Source organism: Saccopteryx bilineata, chromosome 3 (assembly GCF_036850765.1).
Source record: "Saccopteryx bilineata isolate mSacBil1 chromosome 3, mSacBil1_pri_phased_curated, whole genome shotgun sequence".
NCBI lineage: Eukaryota > Metazoa > Chordata > Mammalia > Chiroptera > Emballonuridae > Saccopteryx > Saccopteryx bilineata.
The window spans coordinates 295,505,595-295,526,585 of NC_089492.1; the positions used below are offsets into that span (position 1 = coordinate 295,505,595).

A 20,991-nucleotide genomic window follows, 5' to 3' on the forward strand; every position below is an offset into this window, starting at 1 on the left:
ACCCCCCAATGCTTAAGATTGAAAGACGAATATGAAACTTTTCCTCGAGTTTGGCCACGGGGAGAATGTGCAAGCCATGGTTTTAGTGGGCTCCCTGCCCTGGAATTCAACCCTTCCTCAGTGTCCTGGCAGCTCTCAGTCCCTGGGCTGCTGTCTCATGTCCCGTCTGCCTCATGATTGGCTGTTCTGATTTATTGGAGGGAGAAAAGGACAGGGAAAGAGAACCAACCCTGGAACCACATGTGCCCAGGTTTGAGTCCCAGTCCTGCCTCTGAGTGTCAATTTCACCTTCAAAATAAGAATAATTTGGCCCTGGCCAGTTGCTCAGTGGTAGAGCATTGGCCTGGCATGCAGGAGTCCCGACCAGGGCACACAGGAGAGGCACCCATCTGCTTCTCCACCCTTCCCCCTCTCCTCCTCTCTGTCTCTCTCTTCCCCTCCCGTAGCCAAGGCTCCATTGGAGCAAAGTTGGCCTGGGCACTGAGGATGGCTCTGTTGCCTCTGCCTCAGGCGCTAGAATGACTCTGGTTGCAATGTTGGAGATGCCTCACCCCCTGGTGGGCGTGCCAGGTGGATCCTGGTTGGGTGCATGCGGAAGTCTGTCAGCCTCCCCGTTTCCAACTTCAGAAAAATACAAAAAAAAAAAAAAAAGAATAATTAAAAAATATTTAAAAATAAGAATTAGGAATAGTTTTTAAAAATAAATTTAAGCCTGACCAGGCAGTGGCACAGTGGATACAGCATTGGACTGGGACACGGAGGATCCAGGTTCAAAACCCCAAGATCGCCAGCTTGAGTGCGGACTCATCTGGTTTGAGCAAAGCTCACCAGCTTGAACCCAAGTGCCGGGGTCCAGCCCCGGGGGGAATCCAGGGGTCCCACAGGAAGAGACGGCATCGGCGAATCGAGTGAGAGAGCAGAATTCTTTATTTTCTCTTTATTCTCTCATTAGCATTTACTGCCAGGCATCTCTGCCAATGGCTGGTCTAACTTTACTTTTATACACACACACTAAGTTACAATCACATGGTATTCAGAATACATTGATTAATCATTGTTTTTGTTTCACTATGGTTATTACATTTCCTAGGTAACAGTTAATTCATTTCTATAAACTATAAATCAGGTGGTAAGTCATTCAAAGTACAATTATACAATAACTTGAACAGCAATAACAATATTGGTACAAACTTCCAAAAGGTCAGTACTGATTAATAACTCTACCTTGTCTAAGATTCTATTGTCTAGTCAAATTTTATTTATTTACTATATTCATACACTAGTTAAGTTCTAACTTTATTCTTCTCAGAGTGTTCCACCACCTGCAGGTCAGGTAAGCAAGAAGAAAGGAAAGTTTCTCTACTCTATCACATGAAAAGGCTAGGGAAGTAAAGTGATGAATTAAGTGAAGGCTGAAAGGTGCTCTGTGTATAGTTACTGTTTCCTACCTATTCATAAGTCACAATCTATTCTTTCTAACATGATTAATAAGAAGAAATTCTCTTACAAACTTAACCCTTTACGAGGGATATCATAGCCAGCCTCTTATGTCTATGAGCCCAGTTCAAGGGGCTTACTGGCTTTTCTGTGGAACTCACACCCTCTGTCTCATTTCCTAAGACATTACTACGAATCTACAGGGAAAGCACGGTACTATTATCCCTGTGCCATAAATGATAGCACACACCCAGAAAAGGGGGGATATAAGGCCAGATTAATTCAAAAGATCAAAGGGGGAAGTATTGTTCTGCCTTTCTTTTGCGGTGACTTTGTCAACCCGCAGCCATTGGTCTTCACTGTGGTGACTTTGTCAACCAGCAGCCATTGGTCTTCTCTGCTGTGACTTTGTCAATCAGCAGTTTTTGATCTTCTTCTGCTGTGACCTTGTCAGCCAGCAGTTGTGGGTCTTCTCCTGCTATGACCTTGTCAGCCAGCAGTTGTGGATCTTCTCTGCTGTGACCTTGTCAGCCAGCAGTCCTTGATCGGCTCCCGACACCCAAGGTTGCTGGCTTGAGCCCAAGGTCACTGGCTTGAGCAAGGGGTCACTCAGACTGCTATAGCCCCCTGGTCAAGGCACATATGAGAAAGCAATCAATGAACAACTAAGGTGCCACAACAAAGAACTGATGCTTCTCATCTCTCTCCCTTCCTGTCTGTCTGTTCCTCTCTGTCCCTCTCTCTGTGTCTGTCACCAAAAAAAATAATAATAATTTTAGAAAATAATAATATCCTCACAGAGAGTCATTGTGAGAGCAATTCAGGATGGAGGAGCTTGCATATAAAGCAGACAGAGAAGGGACCCACTCTGGAAAGGGGTCTCCATGAAGGATCACAATCCTATTGATAGTGAGCATCAGCACTCACAGCGTTTCCCGGTGGTGACAGGCTCAGGACATGTGCCCTTGACCTCACGGACTCCTCCTGGCACCCTGTGAGATAGGGATGATGCTCACTGAACCAATGACAAACACGGAGAGACTCAGAGAAGTTAAGTAACTTTCCCAAGATTGCACAGCTTGATAACTCACTGGCTTGATACCCAGACATATTGGACTCTGCTTGCTTAACCAGGGTGTCACCATGCTTCCCACTAATTGCCAGACCCCTGTTTGCAAGATTAGAGAACAGGGACCATGGTTGACTGCAAGGTCACATGGGAGGGAGCACATGGACGACCATTTGTGCCCAGTTCATGATTCTCTTCCCTGAACTGACTCACACTCACCTACATCTTCTCCCTCCCTCCTCCCACCCTGTTTTCTACTTGGCAGCCAAAATACTGCTTTTAAGGTGTAAATTGGATGACTAACTCCTGCATGAAACCTTCCAATGCCTCCCGGGCATGCCAAATATACAAGTGCCCTCTCACAGACATGCAGGTCCCCTCTCCTTCCTCTCCCCTCCTTGGTCTGCAGCGCTGGCTTGCTCTTCCTCAGGGCCTGGGTCCCAGCTGGTCCCTCCCTGTATCGCTGTCCTCAGATCTTTGTATGGCTGTCCCAGTGTCATCCAGACCCCCACCCAAGCCCCTCCTCAGAGACCTTCCCCGACTTCTCAGTCTCCACTGCCTTCTTCACCCCACACCCCTTCTTTATTTTTTAAAATAGTTTTTAAGACTTTATTTTAAAGAGAAAGACAGAGACAGAGAAAAGGGGAGGAGGAGCAGGAAGCATCAACTCCCATATGTGCCTTGACTGGACAAGGCCAGGGTTTCGAACTGGCGACCTCAGCATTCCAGATCGATGCTTCATCCACTGCGTCACCACACACATCAGGCACCCTCCTTTATTTTTTACACCAAATTTATCACTGTTTAGGCATCTATTCATCCTTCTCCATGGCCGCCTGACACCTGGGCACTGCAGGTGCTCATTAGCTTGGGGTATAACTTTGGCATTCCAAGCTCCCCGCAAGGTGGCTTTGCAACTCGGGCTTTCCTGACCCTCCAATATGGGCTGGCCCTGAGCTCGTGCTGACCGGTCAAGAATGGTGGCCATGAGCCTTGCGGCTTCGAGAGGCTTGCACACCTGTGCTCCCCCTGTCTCCATGTCGTGGAACCCCGCCACAGCCGTGCAAACAAGCTCAGCCCGGTCTGCTGGACAGGGGAGCTCTGGTCTTGGACAAGGTTGGCTTTGCTTCGTGTTGGCTCCCTGCCCCGTCTCTTCCTGACGCCCAAGGGGATCCCTCACAAGGGCAATCGGAGGCCGTGAGGTAAGTTTGAAGCCGTTTTAAGCAGGTGAACATGCATGGCATGACCTAGAGGGGTGAGGAAGGTCCGGAGAAGGGCACATATCTTGGAAGTGGGACCAGAATGGATTTAGGGGACCAAGTGGTGAGCAGCCCCCAACGTGTATAAGACACGGTGAAGGTGGCCCGGGCTACTCTTGTCAGTTACCTCCTCACACAGCAAGCACAGCGGGGCTGCACCTGGTGTGCACCCCCTGTGCCTGGGCAAAGGAGAGGGACACAGGGAGGTGGGCACAGCACCCAGAGAGGAGATGGAAATCCCTGGGGGCCAAATGGAGCCCCTCTGGAGCAGAGGAAACCATGGCTGTGACCCAAACTGGAGCCTCTGGCCACCTGCGGGTTCCCTCAAAAACCTATGGGTACCAGCCTGGCTCCTGGTCACTACAGAAGCAGGAATGGGCAGCCAGGCTACGACGCCACGACCAGGCTCTCCATGGCGGGGGTGGTCCAGCTACATCCTCTCTCCGTGCCCGCTTTCTGGCCTGAGTAATGGTCAGTGCTTGCATCCTTTACTGTAATGACCGACTTGGAGGATTTAAACCTTAGAAAGAGGGTCTGGCCCTCAGAAAACAGCAGTTTGGGCTGTTATCTTTAGAATGCCATCCTCAGACCGCAGCCTGGCCTCAGCACTCCCCACCACTGCCCCTGCCTGTCCATCCCCACGAGTCCCCTTTGGGGGCTTCTCCAAGCTGGTCTCCTCTGCCAGATGGCGGGCACCCGTCACAGGGACACCTCCAGGTGGGAGAGGACCCTAAACAGGAAAGGCACCTGTGGGTGTTCATAGGCAATGCTAAGCATTTTACCTCTTTTCTTGAAAATGTGCAACCCTGGACCCTTTCTGGCAGGAGCCTTGTTTGCTATCTCACAAGGCAATGCTGAGGACAGGGGCTTGTTGGGGCACGCTGGTGGTCACGTCATTCCTCGAGACTGGCTGGCACCCCAACCTTGCTTGCTGTCAGAGTGGTGTCCCACTTTATAGGTCTTAAAAAGTGGGTCAGCTTCTGCTATACACTCATCAGCTGGTTGCTTTCCCAGACTCCCTTGCAGCTAGGGCATGTCCTGTAGCCTGACTTTTACCAGTCAGACACACCGATGTCTCCCCAGAGAGGACAGGGCCTGGACTCCAGGAGACTTCAAACTGAGGACAAGGGGTGAAATGGTTTGCACTCAGGAGTGGTTCCCCCCCACCACCAGAGGGCCCCAGACCAAAGGCCCTAGGCTCATACCCTACCTCTAAGAGACAACTCCTCTCTTGGAAAAATGGGCCACCCAAAAGACCTGACAGTGATATTTGGGGGTGGTGTCACCCACAAAATGGGGTGACATGCCCCTATGAACAGTCTTAGCAAGCGATGTGGGTACCATTATGGTTACAGATGTGTAAACAGAGGCTTAGAGAAAAGCGTGACCTAAGATTATGCAACTGGGAAGCCATTGGATCAAGACTAGAATCTGAGCAGGTTTGGCGCTAAGCTGGGTCCCTTCCCCAGCCTTGTACCTGCCTCCGTGAGGTGAACGTGGGCTGACCTGCTCCCAGGGCCCTGGGCAGGTTCAACAATGTGGGAAAATCTCGGGGCTGCACAGAAATGGGTAAGAATTCATTTCCCATCACCTCTCACGGTGTCCCCTCTCTTGATTCAAGGACAAGAACTAGACCCTAGGGCTGAGCCCAGACTCTGAGGGCTTCCTGGAGCGGGCTGGGTTCCAGAGACAGACACAGCTCCTGAGGGTGGGGCGACAACAGAACCTGGGACTACTGTTTGCACACATCAGTGAGTTTATTACTCTGCAGATGCTGGTGAATTCTCGTTTCCTACACACTTCCCAGAGCAGAGATCTCTGTCCATCTTCTGCCTTCCTGGGTCTGAGAGGAGCGAGACCATTACCAGGCCCCTCCTCTGTGCCCCAATCGGTTCTGGGGTGGTCACCTAGGGACAGGACCCAGTACTCTGCCTTCATTCAGCCTCCTCTGGACCAAGGGGCCGGCCTGCTGCTCCTGCCCAGAGCTCCTCTTCTGGGCTCCGAATAGGCTTTGCTGCCCTCCCCGGGGGTTTAGAGGGGGTGGGACAGGCTGGGAGGTCAGGAAGGGTGGCCAGAGGGGAGACTCGACCGGGAAGGCGAGGTTTGGGACAGCCCAAGCTGTTAAGGATCAGAAGACGTTAGGGTGCGGGATGGTTTGGGCAAAGGAGGAGGAGAGAGGCGGGCTGCAGCCGGACGACCCGGCTGGCCGGCGGCACAGGGGTGGGTGGCCGCGCGGCTACCCCAGCGGCCAGGGCGGGAAGGCGCCCCCACCCTCGGGGCCGGCCGCGCCAGGCGTGCCCGTGCCGCCGGCTGCGCGGCCGTGGATGCGCTGGTGGCGCAGCACGTGCTCGCGGCGCCCGAAGCCCTTGCCGCACTCCCAGCAGGCGAACGGCCGCGCGCCCGAGTGCGTCTTGCGGTGGCGCACCAGGTGCTCGCGCCAGTAGAAGGTCTTGCCGCACTCGCAGCAGGCGTGCGGCTTCTCGCGGGCCGGCAGCGGGGGCAGGGCCGGCTCCAGGCCGCCCGGGTGCAGGCCGGGGTGCGTGCCGCGGTGCCGCCGCAGGTGCTCCTTGCGCCGGAACCCTTTGCCGCACTCCGGGCAGGTGTGCGGCTTCTCGGCCGAGTGGCTCTGTCGGTGGCGAGGCAGGTGCGCCGGCTTCAGGGAGTGTTTGCCGCAGTCGGGGCAGGAGGTGGTGCCCGCGGCGGCGGCGGCGGCGGCCAGGAAGGCGGGCAGGTCGGGCGCGGGCAGGGCCGGCGGAGCGAGCGGGGGACTGCTCGGCTCCTGCTTGTAAGGGCGCGCGGCCTCGGCGGCCCCCGCGGCCGGATCCTCAGTGCCCGGGGCTGCGTCTCCTGCTGAGCAAAGGCGCAGTCAGGTCCAGGATCGCGGCTGCGCACAGCTGGGCTGGGGTGGGCAGGGGACGCGGGCCGGGCCACGTGTAGGAAAGGTGGTGCTGTGGAAGGCGGGTGTCCAACGTCTGGGGGCACTGAGGTGGGCTTCTCGTTCATCCCTGTGACCCCGCACAGCAGCTCCTGGGTGGAGTGAGTGCCCACTACACAGATGGGTGGGTGTGTGTGTGTATGTGAGGGGTGGGGGTGGGAGTGGGGAAAGGGGTGCAGTACACAGATGGTGGAAGCCGGACTGGTGGGCAGCTCAACGGGTGGGTGGATGAATGGAGAATATGGGTAAGTGAATAAATGTCCCAGCAGGGAGGGAGGGATGGGGGATGTATGGATGTGTGAATGGGTGAATGGATGTATAAATGATGGATGGATGGATGGGTGGGTAGATGGGTGGATGGATGGGTGATGGGTGGGTGGGTGGGTGGGTGGATGAAAGAATGGATGGATGCATAAATGATGGATGGATGGGTGGGTGGATGGATGGATGCATAAATGATGGATGGATGGGTGAGTGGATGGGTAGATGGGTACCTGGATAGACGGTGCCGAGAGAGGACAGAAGAAGACGGATGAAGGGATGAGAGGGTGGACTGGTGGGTGAACGGTGGGTGAGGTGCATACAGGGGTGACAAGTGTCTGACTGGCTTCGTGGTGATAGATGGGAGGGCGGATGAGGGGTGGACGTACGAACCACACGTTTCCGTACGAACCACACGTTTCCTTTCCCCGGGTTTACACAATGCCCCGTGCAACTCCACAGACAAGCGACCTTGGTTAGTCACACTAGGACTGCCTGATAGAAGTGACAAATTGTAACACCTACTCTCTCCGTGCCTTGAGCAAGCTGACCATGATACTTGTAGCATCTCACTTCAACCTCACATGTCCCTAGTGGGAGGTCTGTCATTGTCCCCAACACAGAGGGCACTGAGCTTAGAGGCCTTCTCCGGTGGCCCTCCCCGCCCTGTCCCAGTGCAGCAAGGGCCCTGGGTTCCCACCCTCGGCCCTCTGCCCCCAGGGCCCGCGGTGTCCCAGCACATTAAGGTCCATCCATCTTTGCTTTTCTGATGATGTTCATGATGTTTTCCCTGAGACTAAGGTATGCCAGGAACCTCCTGTCCCTGTCCTCCATTTCCCCCAGGTCTCTGTCCTCCCTGTGACCTCTGCCCCGTCCTCCCGGGGCCCCTCCCTCCTCCTGACCTCCCTCTGCAGCCCCCTTGCTCAACCCTGGGATGACCCTCAAGCGGCTCCGCCCTCTCCCACTTGAGACCCCAGGGTCCCCAGCTCAGGGTCCACACCAACCACCAGCATCACCACCCTGCACGCGGTGGACACCCCGGGCCTCTGCCTTCAGTCTGCTTCTCTTCCCTGACCAGGTTCAGCCTGAGCTCCCTTCCTCACCCTCACGTGTGTGGTCAGGACAGAGCCGGCCCCAGCCCAACGGGCGAGCACCCACGGAATGGGCATGTGTGCAGGCCAGACACTGTGGAAGACAGGGCGCCGTACCCAGGCCACAGGTTCAGATCTAGACAAGAAGGACTCGATCGGAGCCAGTGAGACATGACTCTGGGACTCCGTGCCATAGGTCCAGGGTCAGAGTGCCTGATGCCACCAGCTTGGCCAGCACCTGATCTTGGGTGAGTTACCTTGTTTCTGTCTCCGTGTCTGCAGCTCGAGCACAGGGAATGCCATGTCACCTCCAGGGGCTGTCCCTACCCCCTCCCTCCGTTCCCCTCCAGTGCAGGGTCTGGCACACACACAGTCGGGACACTTGCTGAACAAATGAGTGGTGGGCAAGGAAGGGACCTCTCCTTGGGCAAGGGGACAAAGCTGGCGGTGTGGGAAAGGGGGCCAGTGTCTCACCTAATGGAATCACCCCGCTCTCTTCTTTTCGGAGGCCAACTTCAGAGCCTTCCGTCATGTCCTGAGGGGCTCTCATCGCTGGTCCCTGAAAGGAGACGCCACATTCTGAGTTGAGAAACCTGGGTGACCACGGCCTTGATTGTTCTCCCTCTTTCTCCCCCCATCACCTTCAGCCTCTCACCACGTCCCGTCTCTGGCTCTGGGCGAAGCTGGCTGCCATGCAGAGAACGCTCTGCCACCACCCCTGAAGCCCCGCGCCAGCCCTCAGTGACAACAGCCTCAGGTGACATCTTTAAGTGCAACCTCCTCACCCAAGCCAGACCCACCGCAAGGTCCTGACCCACAGAAGTTGTGTGAGATGCTTAACGTTTTCTGAGCCACTACGTTTGGGGTGATTTATCATAAGCACCAGGTCACAGATACCCGTGCTTTCGATACTGCCTTAGCTCCTTACCGCCCTCTGTAAACGCCATGACACAATTCAGAAGCAAAACACATAAGTTACTTTAAACTCCGGGAAAAAAAATGAAGCGAGCTCAGAATGAGACTTTTTCCAGCTCACACCCTGGATGGCTTGGAGCAGGACGGCACCAGCCAGGAAGACCCACACAGTTTTCAAGAGAAAGCTTCAGATGAGACTATTTTTGGTTCCTTCACACTCTTGACATGGGTTCCTCAAACCCTTGCTGCACTCGAGGAAAAGACCAGAATTCCCCCCCCCCCCCGTGCCAAGGAAGGGCTGACACGTGAGTCATGCACACCCAAACCGCATCCTCACATTTCACTGTTTCAGATGCTTCTGGACTAAAGGGATTGTTAGCGTGAAAGTCAGTGATGTCTACAATCCTGCCAGATGCTAAGGCTTTGGCAGGAAGCTCCCAGTCCTTCTCAAAAAGCAGCTTGCTTGCAATGTATGGATAACACACACCGTCACGGAGGTGGCCCAGGTGCCCTGACCCTGGCCACCCCTCTAGCCCCACCTCTGGTCAGGTCCCCACCCGGAACCTAAGTTCATGTCACAGTATACAGCCTATGGGCTGGGTGTGCTGAGCTCTCTCGGGTCGCCTGGAACCCCCTTCCCGTCCCCCTTCACCATCGACTTCGGGAGCTGACTGAGCCCATCTCTGCCACACACGTGGTTTATAACCCTGTCCTGGTACCCTGTCACCGCACACTTTTTAAGAGGATGACGTTGCCTCACAGACACACAATGAGTGCATGCATTTAAAACATGTAACCCAATGACTTTCAACAGACGTATGCGCTCCAGAAACCACCACCATGACCATCGAGGTGGTGAGCACGCTGACGGCCTCCTGGAGGTCCCTGCGCACACCTCCACTGCGCAACTGCTACAGAGTGGATCTCATTTGCTAGAACTTTATATAAACAGAACCACACAGTAAATGCCCTTTTTGGGGGGAGGCTGCGGTCTGGTTTCTTTCACTTGACATAATTACCTTGCCATTAGGATACCGGTCTATGGTTTTGTTTTCCTGTCACGTCTGTGGTATTGGCATCAGGGTAATGCGGGTTCCCCGTGTTCGGTTTCTGGGAAGTCTGTGTGGAGCTGGTGTCCTTTCTACCTGATTACAGTAGGTCAGCTGTCCCTCATGGAGTCACCTGGCCCATCACACTGTGTTCTTACATATCTGCTTGTTGTCTTCTCCAAGAGACGAGGGCTCTGGGGGGCAGGGTGGGGACTGGCCTCGCTGGCTTCTGTGTGGTATCCCTGGTGCTGATCTTTTTCATAAATAACAGCTTTACTGAGATACGCTTCACATACCACAGAATCCACCCACTTAAAATAAAATGCAATGGTTTCTAGTGGATTCAGAATTGGGCAATCATCACCACAATCAACCCATTAACAGTCTCCTCCCCACCCCTGGCCCAGCCACTGGGAACCATTAATCTACTTCCTATCTCGCTGGAAACCACTAATCTATTTCCTGTCTCACTAGGAACCATGAATCTACTCCTTGTCTCTCTGGGAACCATTCATCTACTTCCTGTCTCTCTGGGAACCATTCATCTACTTCCTGTCTCTCTGGGAACAATTCATCTTCGTCCTGTCTACTCCCCCATCTCTGGATTTGCTGAGTCTGGACATTTCAAAGAAATGGAATCACGCAGGATCTTTTCTGGTCAGATTCTTTCCCTTTTCACACAGTATTTCCGAGGTTCCCCCGTGCTGCAGCGTGTCCATCCTTCCGTGCCTCTCAGGGCTGAGAAGCACTCTGTGTGAACATGCCTCTGGCGGCTTATCCACTTCCCAGCTGGTGCACACGGGAGCTCCACTCTTTGCCTCTTACGAGTGATGACATACTCCCGACATTCACACTGCATGTGTGTGAGTTCTGAGGGCATGTGTGTTCCCATTTCTCTCATGTGTACGCCCAGCAGTGGATGTGCTGGCTCACACGGTCCAGTGGATCCCCACTTGGCGACGGGTAACGGTAAGGAAACTGGCTTCGCTGTAGGCTGGCTGACACATGACCGCAAAGCTCCTACAGCATCTCACCGATGCCGGCAAGATGACATCATTTCAGGACAGGGTGCATGCAGTCCCACGTCTGCCCTTCTGAGGGAATGGCCAGACTGTTTTCCACCGTGGCTGCTCCATTTTACCTTCCAGCCACCACGGACGAGGGTTCTAGCTCCTGGCACCTCTTAACGCTGGACTCTGAGCGAGGGAACCGATGGATGAACGAAGGGCAGACCGTCTGCCTTCACCCCAAAAAGGAAGCTCGGATGCAGGAGTGTGGGGCTGCGGGGCAGGGATTTCCAAGTGGCCGACCGGGTCCCTAGGTGCCTGCAGTAGCAGCAGACCTGCTTGTGGGGCTGGGAGCGGAGCGAGTCAGCTCACACCCGGTCAGTTCAGAGGAGGCAGGGCGGCACAGGATCTCACCCCAAGTCCCCACTCGGCCAGTCGGAGGCCTCCCAGCTCCTGGCCTGGTGGCGGGGCAGGTCTGGGGTGCAGGCAGGAAGCCGCACTGCCAGCCTGGTCTCCAGCACGTCCGGGTGCACGCAAACCTGTGCACGCTCCCTTCTCCAGAGGACTCCATGGGCACCCGGGTGCTCTGGTCTGCGGTCAGACGCAGACGCTGGGCCATGCGGATGCTGAGCATCACCCACAGGAAGATATCGGGACAGGGCAGCCAACCGGTGCTCAAAGAATAGAAGCAGGAAATCTACAGCCATAGCACGCGGGTTCCACTCTCCACCATGACCTGCTAATCAGCTGGGTGACTTTGCCCTCTCTGAGCTTTGTATCTTCATCTGTGAAACATAAAGGACAAGAGTACCCAGTCCTGACCCTGCAGAATGGCACGCGGTCAGTCAAGACACACTAGGATTTATGGGAGGCTTGTAGCCGAGCTGTATCAGCTCAACCTCCAGAGGGAGCGGAGACTGGGGTCAGCCATGGACCCTCAGCCATATCCATGTGGCCGACCCTGGACACCAGGCTTGGGAAGCTGCCCTGGTGGGAGATACTTGGTGCCTTTTGCAAGACCTCCCTGGAAGAGGAGACCGGAAGCTGCGTGCATGGGGCTTCCTGGGCTGCCTTCCACGGAATAAACCCTAACCGTCTGCACAGCGGCTCTGCGTGAGTTCTGAGTCCTTCTACTGGACTATCATACTGAGGGAGGTCTTGGGACCCCCGCTGAGTGTCAGATGGATGGCGGTCTTGGGGGCTGCACCCTCTAAATTGTATCACTAGGATGACACTTCCACCTACAGTATCCTCACTCTCCATAACCCCGATTCCAGCACTGTGGGACCGGTTTTGTATTGTTTTGTATTTTTCTGAAGTGAGAAGTGGGGAGGCAGAGAGACAGACTCCCGCAGGCGCCCAACCGAGATCCACCTGGCATGTCCACCAGGGGACGATGCTCTGCCCATCTGGGGCATTGCTCTATTGCAACCAGAGCCATTCTAGTGCCTGAGACAGAGGCCATAGAGCCGTCCTCAGCACCCAGGCCAACTTTGCTCCAGTGAAGCCTTGGCTGCAGGAGAGAAAGAGAGAGGAAAGAGAGGGGAAAGGGTGGAGAAGCAGATGGACATTTCTCCTGTGTGCCCTAGCCAGGAATCGAACCGGGGACTGCCACACACTGGGCCGATGCTCTACCACTGAGCCAACTGGCCAGGGCCCTGTTGGGTTTTTTTTGGTTTGTTTTTGTATTTTTCTGAAGCTGGAAACGGGGAAGCAGTCAGACAGACTCCCGCATGCGCCCAACCAGGATCCACCCAGCAGGCCCATCCGGGGCGTCACTCTGCTGCGACCAGAGCCACTGTAGCACCTGGGGCAGAGGCCACGGAGCCATCCCCAGCACCCGGGCCATCCTTTGCTCCAATGGAGCCTCAGCTGTGGGAGGGGAAGAGAGAGACAGAGAGGAAGGAGAGGGGGAGGGGTGGAGAAGCAGATGGGCGCCTCTCCTGTGTGCCCTGGCGGGGAATCGAACCCGGGACTTCCGCAGGCCAGGCCGACGCTCCACCACTGAGCCAACCGGCCAGGGCCCCTGTTGTTTTTTTTTGACAGAGACAGAGAGAGGGACAAACAGGAAGGGAGAGAGAAGAAAAGCATCAATTCTTCCTTGTGGCTTTTTCATATGTGCCTTGACCAGGGGGCTCCAGCAGAGCGAGTGACCACTTGCTCAAGCCAGTCACCTCTGAGCTCAAGCTTGTGAGCCCACACTTAAGCCAGCGACCTTGGGGTTTCAAATTTGGGTCCTCTGAGTTCCAGTCACTGCCTGGTCAGGCTAAGGGTCAGACTGCACCACCGCCTGGTCAGGCTAAGGGACCTGTTTTGTTTGTTCACTTATGAGTGGAGTATGGTGGCCTCACGCTGAAGACCGGGGCCCTCTGGAGAGCAGATGGTAAGACTGTGAGGGGCGGACCAGCCTGTGATTCCAGGGAGGTGGCCACTGAGGGGCATGGGCATGTGAGGAGCCCCCCTCCCCAGCCCTGCTGCGCTCACCCACAGCTCCTCCAGCAGGGCCAGCGCCTCCTCGCCGCTCTGCGGCTGCCGGCTACACACCCAGGCCTGGATGTCTGCCGGGAAGGCGCTCAGGAACTGGTCCAGCACCAGCAGCTCCAGCATCTGCTCCTTGGTGTGCACCTCGGGCCGCAGCCAGTCCCGGCACAGGGCACGCAGGAGGCCCAGGGCCTCACGCGGGCCGGGCGCGTCGTCCAGGTGGAAGTGGCGGAAACGGTGCCACGGGGAGTCCAGGGCCAGCCCCTCGGCGGCTGGGGCCTCCTGCTTCACGGGGTGGGGGGGCAGGACCTCCATGAGGGCCGGCGAGACCTGGGGGGGGACAGCAGCACCTGTGGGGAGGGAAGTCCAGCAGGGTGAGAGCCCCTTCTTTCCAAAATTTGCCGCCTCCCACCATGCGGGGACAGGAGCAGGGGTGTAGGGTACACACACCGGTGTTGCCGCTCAGGAGCAAGGGGCCTGGTGTACGCAATGTTGCCTCACTCTGCCTCAGTTTCCCCACCCCCCATAAAACGAAGTGTTCGCCTGCCTGGTGTGGCCGAGGGAGGGTGTCATCAGAGGGTGGAGGCCAGGGATCCTGCTGGGGACTCTGCAGTGCACAGGACAGCGAGTATGGCAGGGAGTGACCCAGCCCCAAACATCAGCAGTGCTGAGGCTGAGGAAACCACTGGCCGGAAGGAGTGGTCCTCTCCCTGGGGGTGCTGTGACTCCCCCAGGGACACTGCGAGGTCAGAGTTGTCGTCACCCTAACCCTAAGACGTCATCTGCCTCTCTCCTTCTCCCGTGGGTGTGGTGGGGTCTTCAGAGGCTGATGGCCACAGGCTGAACACGAGTAAATAGGAAGACCCAGCTATATTTTTTCAAGATACACACTGGAGGCCTTGGCCAGCTGGCTCAGCGGTAGAGCGTCAGCCTGGCATGTGGAAGTCCCGGGTTCAATTCCTGGTCAGGGCACACAGGAGAAGCACCCATCTGCTTCTCCACCCTTCCCTTCTCCTTCCTCTCTGTCTCTTTCTTCACTTCCCACAGTCAAGGCTCCATTGGAGCAAAGTTGGCCCAGGTTCTAAGGACAGCTCCATGACCTCCGCCTCAGGCACTAGAATGGCTCCCGTTGCAATGGAGCAACGTCCCAGATGGGCAGAGCATCGCCCCCTGGTGGGCATGCCAGGTGGATCCCGGTCAGATGCATGCGGGAGTCTGACTCTCTGCCTCCCTATTTCTCACTTCAGAAAAATACACACACACACACACACACACACTTTGGAGAAATGTGCAGGTAGGGGGATAAAGAAAAAGCCACGTTTCCAACTCTGTTTTGGAATATATGGTTCTTTCTCATGATAAAAATGTTACATGGCCTGGCCAGTGGTGGCACACTGGGTAAAAGAATCGACCCAGAATCATGAGGTCACTGGTTCGAAACCCAAGGTTGCGGGCCTTTGGTTGCCAACAGGATCCCAGTCACTGGTTTGAGCACAAGGTCGCCAGTCCGATCCCCAGACAAGGAATGTAAAAGCAGCAATCAATGCGTAAAGTGGAGCAATGAGCTGATGCTTCTCTCTCTTCCTCCCTCCCTTCCTTTCTCTCTCTCAAAAAACAAAGTTATATGAATGCTTGAATAGCCAATCACTGCTCTTTCTAAATGTATTAATCCTTTGAAATTTGTTTGGCCCTCATTTCTATCATGATACATAACAAAAAGTCTAACTCCCCTACACAAAAGCGCTTTTGGACCTTGAATAATTTTTTTTAAGTGAGAAGAGGGAAGATAGACAGATTTCCACGTGCACCCAACCAGGATCCACCTGGCAACACTCGAATCAACTGAGCTATTTTTAGCGCCTGAGGTTGATGTTCTAGGACCAACCAGCTATCTTCAGCACCAGGGCCTATGCTCGAACCAATCGAACCACTGGCTGCAGGAGGGGAAGAGAGAGAGAAGAGAAAAGGAGGGGGGAGAAGCAGATGGACGCTTCCTTGTGTGCCCTGACAGGGAAGCAAACCCAGGACATAGATACGCTGGGCCAACGCTCTATCCACTGAGTCAACCGGCCAGGGTCGGACTTTTAATTTTCAAGACTACTAAGAGGCCCTGTGTTCAAATTGAGAACCCCTGGCCTGGGGCTGGGGTCAGCAAGTGGTAGCCTATGGGCCAATTCTGGCCTGCAGGCTGTTTTAAATAAAATGAAAAGAATACCCGCTGGATTAAGGGGTTAAGAGTAGGGCTCTGACACTGGGCTGCTTGGACTCTCCACCTGTCACAGAGGACTAACTGCAGCTCCTTCCCCACTGGATACTCAGCGAACACCTGTCTCCTCCAGGTTTCCTAACCTGCACACGCGTGGAATTCGAGCTGAACAGTTCAGTGCGTGGCAGCCATCCTCTGACGTGTAAGATAAATGCTGGACTTCTTCCCACCAGATGCCAGTCGTATCTCCCCAGCTGCAACAACCAGAAGCGTCTCCAAGTTTTGCTATGTGTCCCCTGGGGACAAGTATTTAACTCAGAGCACAAAGACCGGCTGACTGTCCTTGAATGAGGTACACCCGCACCTCTGACACAGCGCACCTCCATTCCTGGGCCTAAAATCTCACTAACCCAAGAGTCACAGTAAAAATTCAAGCTGTGATAAAATGAAGGTGGTGAGGACAGCACGGGGAGTGGGGGTGAGGGGGGTGGGGCGGAGGAGAAGCAAGCCCTCACTCAGCCAGAGTTACTGAGATCCCCGAGGCTGTGAGTGGCAATGGATACCCTATTACCAAAACAAGCAAGTGCATTTAAAATCTAGCTACAGCCTGGCCTGTGGTGGCCCAGTGGGTCAAACTTTGACTGGGAAGGCTGAGGTCGAAGGTTTAAAACCCTGGGCTCACCAGACCTGTGACGGCACAGTGGATAAAGTGTTGACCTGGAATGCTGAGGTCACTGGTTCAAAACCCTGGGCTTACCTGGTCAGGGCATATATGGGAGTTGATGTTTCCTGTTCCTTCCCCCCTTTTCTCTCTCTCTCTCTCTCTCTCTCTCCCCTCTCTAAAGTGAATAAATAAAATTTTAATATATATAAACAAACCCTGGGCTCGCCCGGTCAAGGCAAGCAATGAACAACTAAAGTAAAACGAGTATGAGTTGATACTTCATGCTACACCCCCTCCTCTCTCTGTAAAATCAATCGATAAAATCTTTTGAAAAAATTTAGCTACAGGCCCTGGCCAATGTGCTCAGTGGATAGAGGCTCAGCCTGGCATTATGGACACCCTGGGGTTTGATTTCCAGTCAGGGCACACATGAAAAGCCACCATCTGCTTCTCTCCCCCTCCCTCTCCCCGTTCTCTCTCTCTTCTCCAGCAGCCAGTGGCTGATTGGTTGGATCATAATCCTCACCCCTTGGTCCTAGCTCGGTCAGCCTCAGGTGCTAAAAATAGCTCAACCGATCCCAGCATCAGCCCCAGATGGGAATTGCCAAGTGGGTCCCAGCGCATGTAAGCGCATGCGGGAGTCTATCTCCCCTCCTCTGACTTAAAAATAAATAAATAAATAAATAAATAAATCTAGCTACAAATTGGAACAGGCATTAAAATAGGAAATAAAAAGAGACTGCCAGTGGTGGGGTGGGGTGGGGTGGGCTGGGGGGATAGATGAAGGGAGTTGGCTGGACAGTCACCACAGGACCCTGTTCATGAATTCAATTCCTTGCGACACAATCTAAGGAGAAGGACCACTTCATCAAGAAAGAAAGAAAGAAAGAAAGGAAGGAAGGAAGAAAAAAACCAGGCAACCCCTGGAATCTCACAACTTATAAAAGTGCGTGAACAGGGCACACAAAAGACCAGCCCCCCTCTGCACCCCATCTAGGTGGGGACCATACCCTGCCCCCCAAAACCTTCCCCATGGGTCCAGGTGTCCCCAGTCCCCCACCACTTCCCACCCCTCCCCCAAGCCTCCCCTCCCCCTCCCGCTCGCTCTCCCTCCCCCAGTGCCCTCCCTCCCCTCCCCCTTCACCGCGGCCCTCTTTTCTATCCCCTCCCCCCAACAACTCTCCCCCACCCTCTCCGCTGGCCTCCAGTATTCCCCCCTCTCCCCCCAAAAGCTCCAAGCGCCCCCCACCAAGCCTTTCCTGATGTTCCCCCCCTTACTCACCTTACTCTCCCAAGCGCGGCCCCCCCAAGCCCCTCACCGCCTCGCACAGGCGCAGAAAGCTCACCGGGACTCCATGCCCCGGCAGGCTTTGCGCCCAACTCTTCTCACCCCCCCCTCCCTCTCCCCCTCTCCACTCCCCCCCCCAAAACTCCCAGAGAACCACCCACAACCCCTTGGACATGCCCCCGCCCCAGCACTACATTTCCCAAGAAGCCGCGCGGCCAAAGCGGCTTCCTATTGGCTCTCGCCTTGACGAGACCCGCCCACGCCCGTTCCCGAATGGCTCCGCTAGCGGCGGAACTACACTTCCCAAGATACACCTAGGGGTGCCCACGGCCTTATCGGCCATCACAACCGTGGCTTCCCCTGGAGCGCCAAGCTTTGTGGACTACATTTCCCAGAATGCAAACCGGGCTAGCCATTGGCCCGCGCGGAATCCGAGCATGCGCAGACGTAAAGATGTGCGTGAGGGGGGCTTGGGGGGGGGGAGCCGGGCGTGCCAAGGGAAAGAGAAGGAGGAGCCATGGCGGCGTTGTCCTGGAGGCCGGACAAGAGGAGGGGCCTGAACTAGAGCCAGTCTTGGCGTGCGTGGTGCGTCTCCTTGACAACGGGTCGCCTCTAACTACTGCCTCACCCGGCGGAACCGACAAGATTCCAGCTCCGTGTGTGGGGTCTGGATGGGACCCAGGCGCCCTGAGTCGGCTCTATCTGCCTGAACCTAACACCCAAGCCTCAGTTTCCCCTTCCGTGCACCGGGCGAGGGTATTACCCGCCACACGTCCCCCGACGTGTGACCCCGGTCGGACACAGCCACGGCCACTGCCTCAGTTTCCCCATCTGAGAAACGGGAAGAGCAATGTTAGAAATCTGTCAGAAATCGGAGAGAGGCGTGTCCCAGGCGGCGTGGATCCCGAAGAAGAAGTCATCGCCGCGTCTACACCGCGTGTGTCGCTCTGCGCGGTGCGCGTGAGATGCGACCCACGGGTGCTAGACGACAGGTGCTGGTGGCGGGAACGAGCACCGCTTACCCTCCCACCCCACCCCACCCCGGGCCGCTGAGTCACAACTTCCCGCCCCAGGCTGGGTGACAGCCAACCCTGGCTGTGGCCTCGCTTTCCTGCCACCTCTTGGACCCTCTGCCCTCTGGTCCATGAGTTCCAGCACACCAGCTTCTGCACTCCATGGCCACGCCGGTCCTGTTCCCACTCTCATCCCATGGCCTTCTTGATGTCTCCCATTTGGACGATTTCTTTTTTTTCTTTTTTTTTACAATTGACATTCAATACTATTTGGTATTCGTTTTAGGTGTACAGCTTACTGGTCAATCATATACTTTACAAAGTGACTCTACTCTTCCCCACCCCACCCCCATATTTCCCATATTTCCAGTACCCACCTGACACCATACATAGTTATTACAAGACATATTTTTATTTTTATAATTTTTGTGTGTGTATGTGACAGAGAACGAGAGACAGAGAGAGGGACAGATACAGACAGACAGGAAAGGAGAGAGATGAGAAGCATCAATTCTTCGTTGCAGCACCTTAGTTGTTCATTGATTGCTTTCTCATATGTGCCTAGACGGGGGGGGGGGGGCTACAGCAGAGCGAGTGACCCCTTGCTCAAGCCAGCGACCTTCAGCTGAAACTGGTGAGCCTTGCTCAAACCAGATGAGCCTGAGTTCAAGCCTGCGACCTCAGAGTTTTGAACCTGAGTCCTCTGAGTCCCAGTCTGATGCTCTATCCACTGCCGGATCAGGCTAAAATTTACCATTTTAACAATCTCTTTTCTTTTTTTCCTTATTGATTGATTTTAGAGAGACAGACAGAGGGAAGCATTCATTTGTTGTTCCACTTAGTTGTGCATTCATTGGTTGCTTCCTCTATGGGCCCTGACCAAGGTTCAAACCTGCAACCTTGTCATTTCACGACAATGCTCTAACTGACTGTGCTAACTGGCTAGGACCACACTGTAACTATCTTTAAGTAGACAATTCTGTGTTCACATTGTTGTGACACCTTCACCACCATCTAGCGCAGAGTTCTTCTCTGACACTCTGTCCCCATTAAACACCGACTCCCCATTTCTCCCCACCCCTAGCCCCCGGCACCCACCCTTCCACTTTCTGTGCCTGAATTTGACGACCCCAGGAACTTCCTGTCAACGGAGTCACAGTATTTACCTATCTGTGACTGCCGTTTCATGTAGTATAATGTCCTCCAAATTCATCCATGTGTCAGAATGTCCGTCTTTTTATGGCTGAATTATATTCCATTGTTTGGATGAGCCACATTGTGTTTATCCACCCGATGGACAGCTCTTCTTAAAAGTGAGATAGGATCATGTCAGTCTTCTAGGTAAAGCCCTCCAGGGCAGCCCTGGCCAGATAGCTCGTTGGTTAGAGCATCGTCCTGATATGCAAAGGCTGTGGGTTCTGTCGCCAGTCAGGGCACATACAGGAACGGATTGAGCCATGTTTCTCTCTCTCTCTCTCTCTCTCTCTCTCTCTCTCTTCCCCCCACTTCCTCTCTATCAAAACAAACAAACAAAACAAAACAAAACAAAACAAAAAAAAACAGAAAACCTCCTGTACACACCTTTGACTCGGGTCTGCAAGGTACCGTATAACCTCACGCCTTCCAACCCCGGATTCTGCTAGTTTACGTGGTGCCTTTGTGCAAATGAGAAAAGGGCTGCAGGCCTGAGCCAGGGAGGATGGGAGGAGGGTGCAGCCCCACATCCTGCTGGGCCAGATGCCTATAGGGAGGTTCCAAGTTTCACCAAGACCGCCTGACCAGGCAGTGGTGCAGTGGATAGAGCATCAGACTGGGATGCGGAGGACTCAGGTTCAAAACCCCAAGGTTGCCGGCTTGTGCTCAGGCTCATCTGGTTTGAGCAAGGCTCACCAGTTTCAGCTGAAGGTCGCTGGCTTGAGCAAGGGGTCACTCTCTCTGCGGGGTCACTTACTCGGCTATAGCCTTCCCCCCCACCCCCGGTCAAGGCACATATGAAAAAGCAAGCAGTCAATGAACAACTAAGGTGCTGCAACAAGGAATTGATGCTTTTCATCTCTCTCCCTTCCTGTCTGTCTGTCCCTCTGTCTGTCTCTCTCTGTCTCTGTCACACACACAAAAAAAGATTCTTCAGGCCTGAGCCCAGCAGCCCCCCACATCCCCATGATCACTGTTCTCCACCAGGTTGGCCCCACAAGCCTCTCTCTGTAAGTCAGATCCCAGAACGTCACTTGGAAGCCCGTTAGAAGTTCAAATTCTCAGCCCGCACCCCAGGACCCCTGAGCCAGCAGGGATGCCAGGAGAGAGGAAGGAATCCTG

At 54.8% G+C, this 20,991-nt stretch overlaps 1 protein-coding gene across 4 annotated transcripts; it reads right to left on the reverse strand.

Moving 5' to 3' along the window:
• Window positions 1-990: 990 nt before the first annotated feature.
• Window positions 991-17,760, reverse strand: ZNF444 (zinc finger protein 444). Of its 4 annotated transcripts, XM_066270937.1 has the most exons (5): window positions 17,657-17,755; window positions 15,854-15,964; window positions 13,508-13,854; window positions 8,527-8,611; window positions 991-6,615 (listed from the first exon to the last, which is right to left on the reverse strand). In XM_066270937.1, exons 3-5 carry the CDS (start codon window positions 13,817-13,819, stop codon window positions 6,002-6,004), a joined length of 1,011 nt encoding a protein of 336 aa, XP_066127034.1. In that variant the 5' UTR covers window positions 13,820-13,854; window positions 15,854-15,964; window positions 17,657-17,755; the 3' UTR covers window positions 991-6,001. The 4 variants fall into 4 exon arrangements, with proteins under 4 accessions (XP_066127034.1, XP_066127033.1, XP_066127037.1 ...); XM_066270936.1 differs by lacking the exon at window positions 15,854-15,964 and having other exon boundaries at window positions 17,657-17,760; XM_066270938.1 differs by lacking the exon at window positions 15,854-15,964 and having other exon boundaries at window positions 992-6,612; window positions 17,657-17,760.
• Window positions 17,761-20,991: the final 3,231 nt, after the last annotated feature.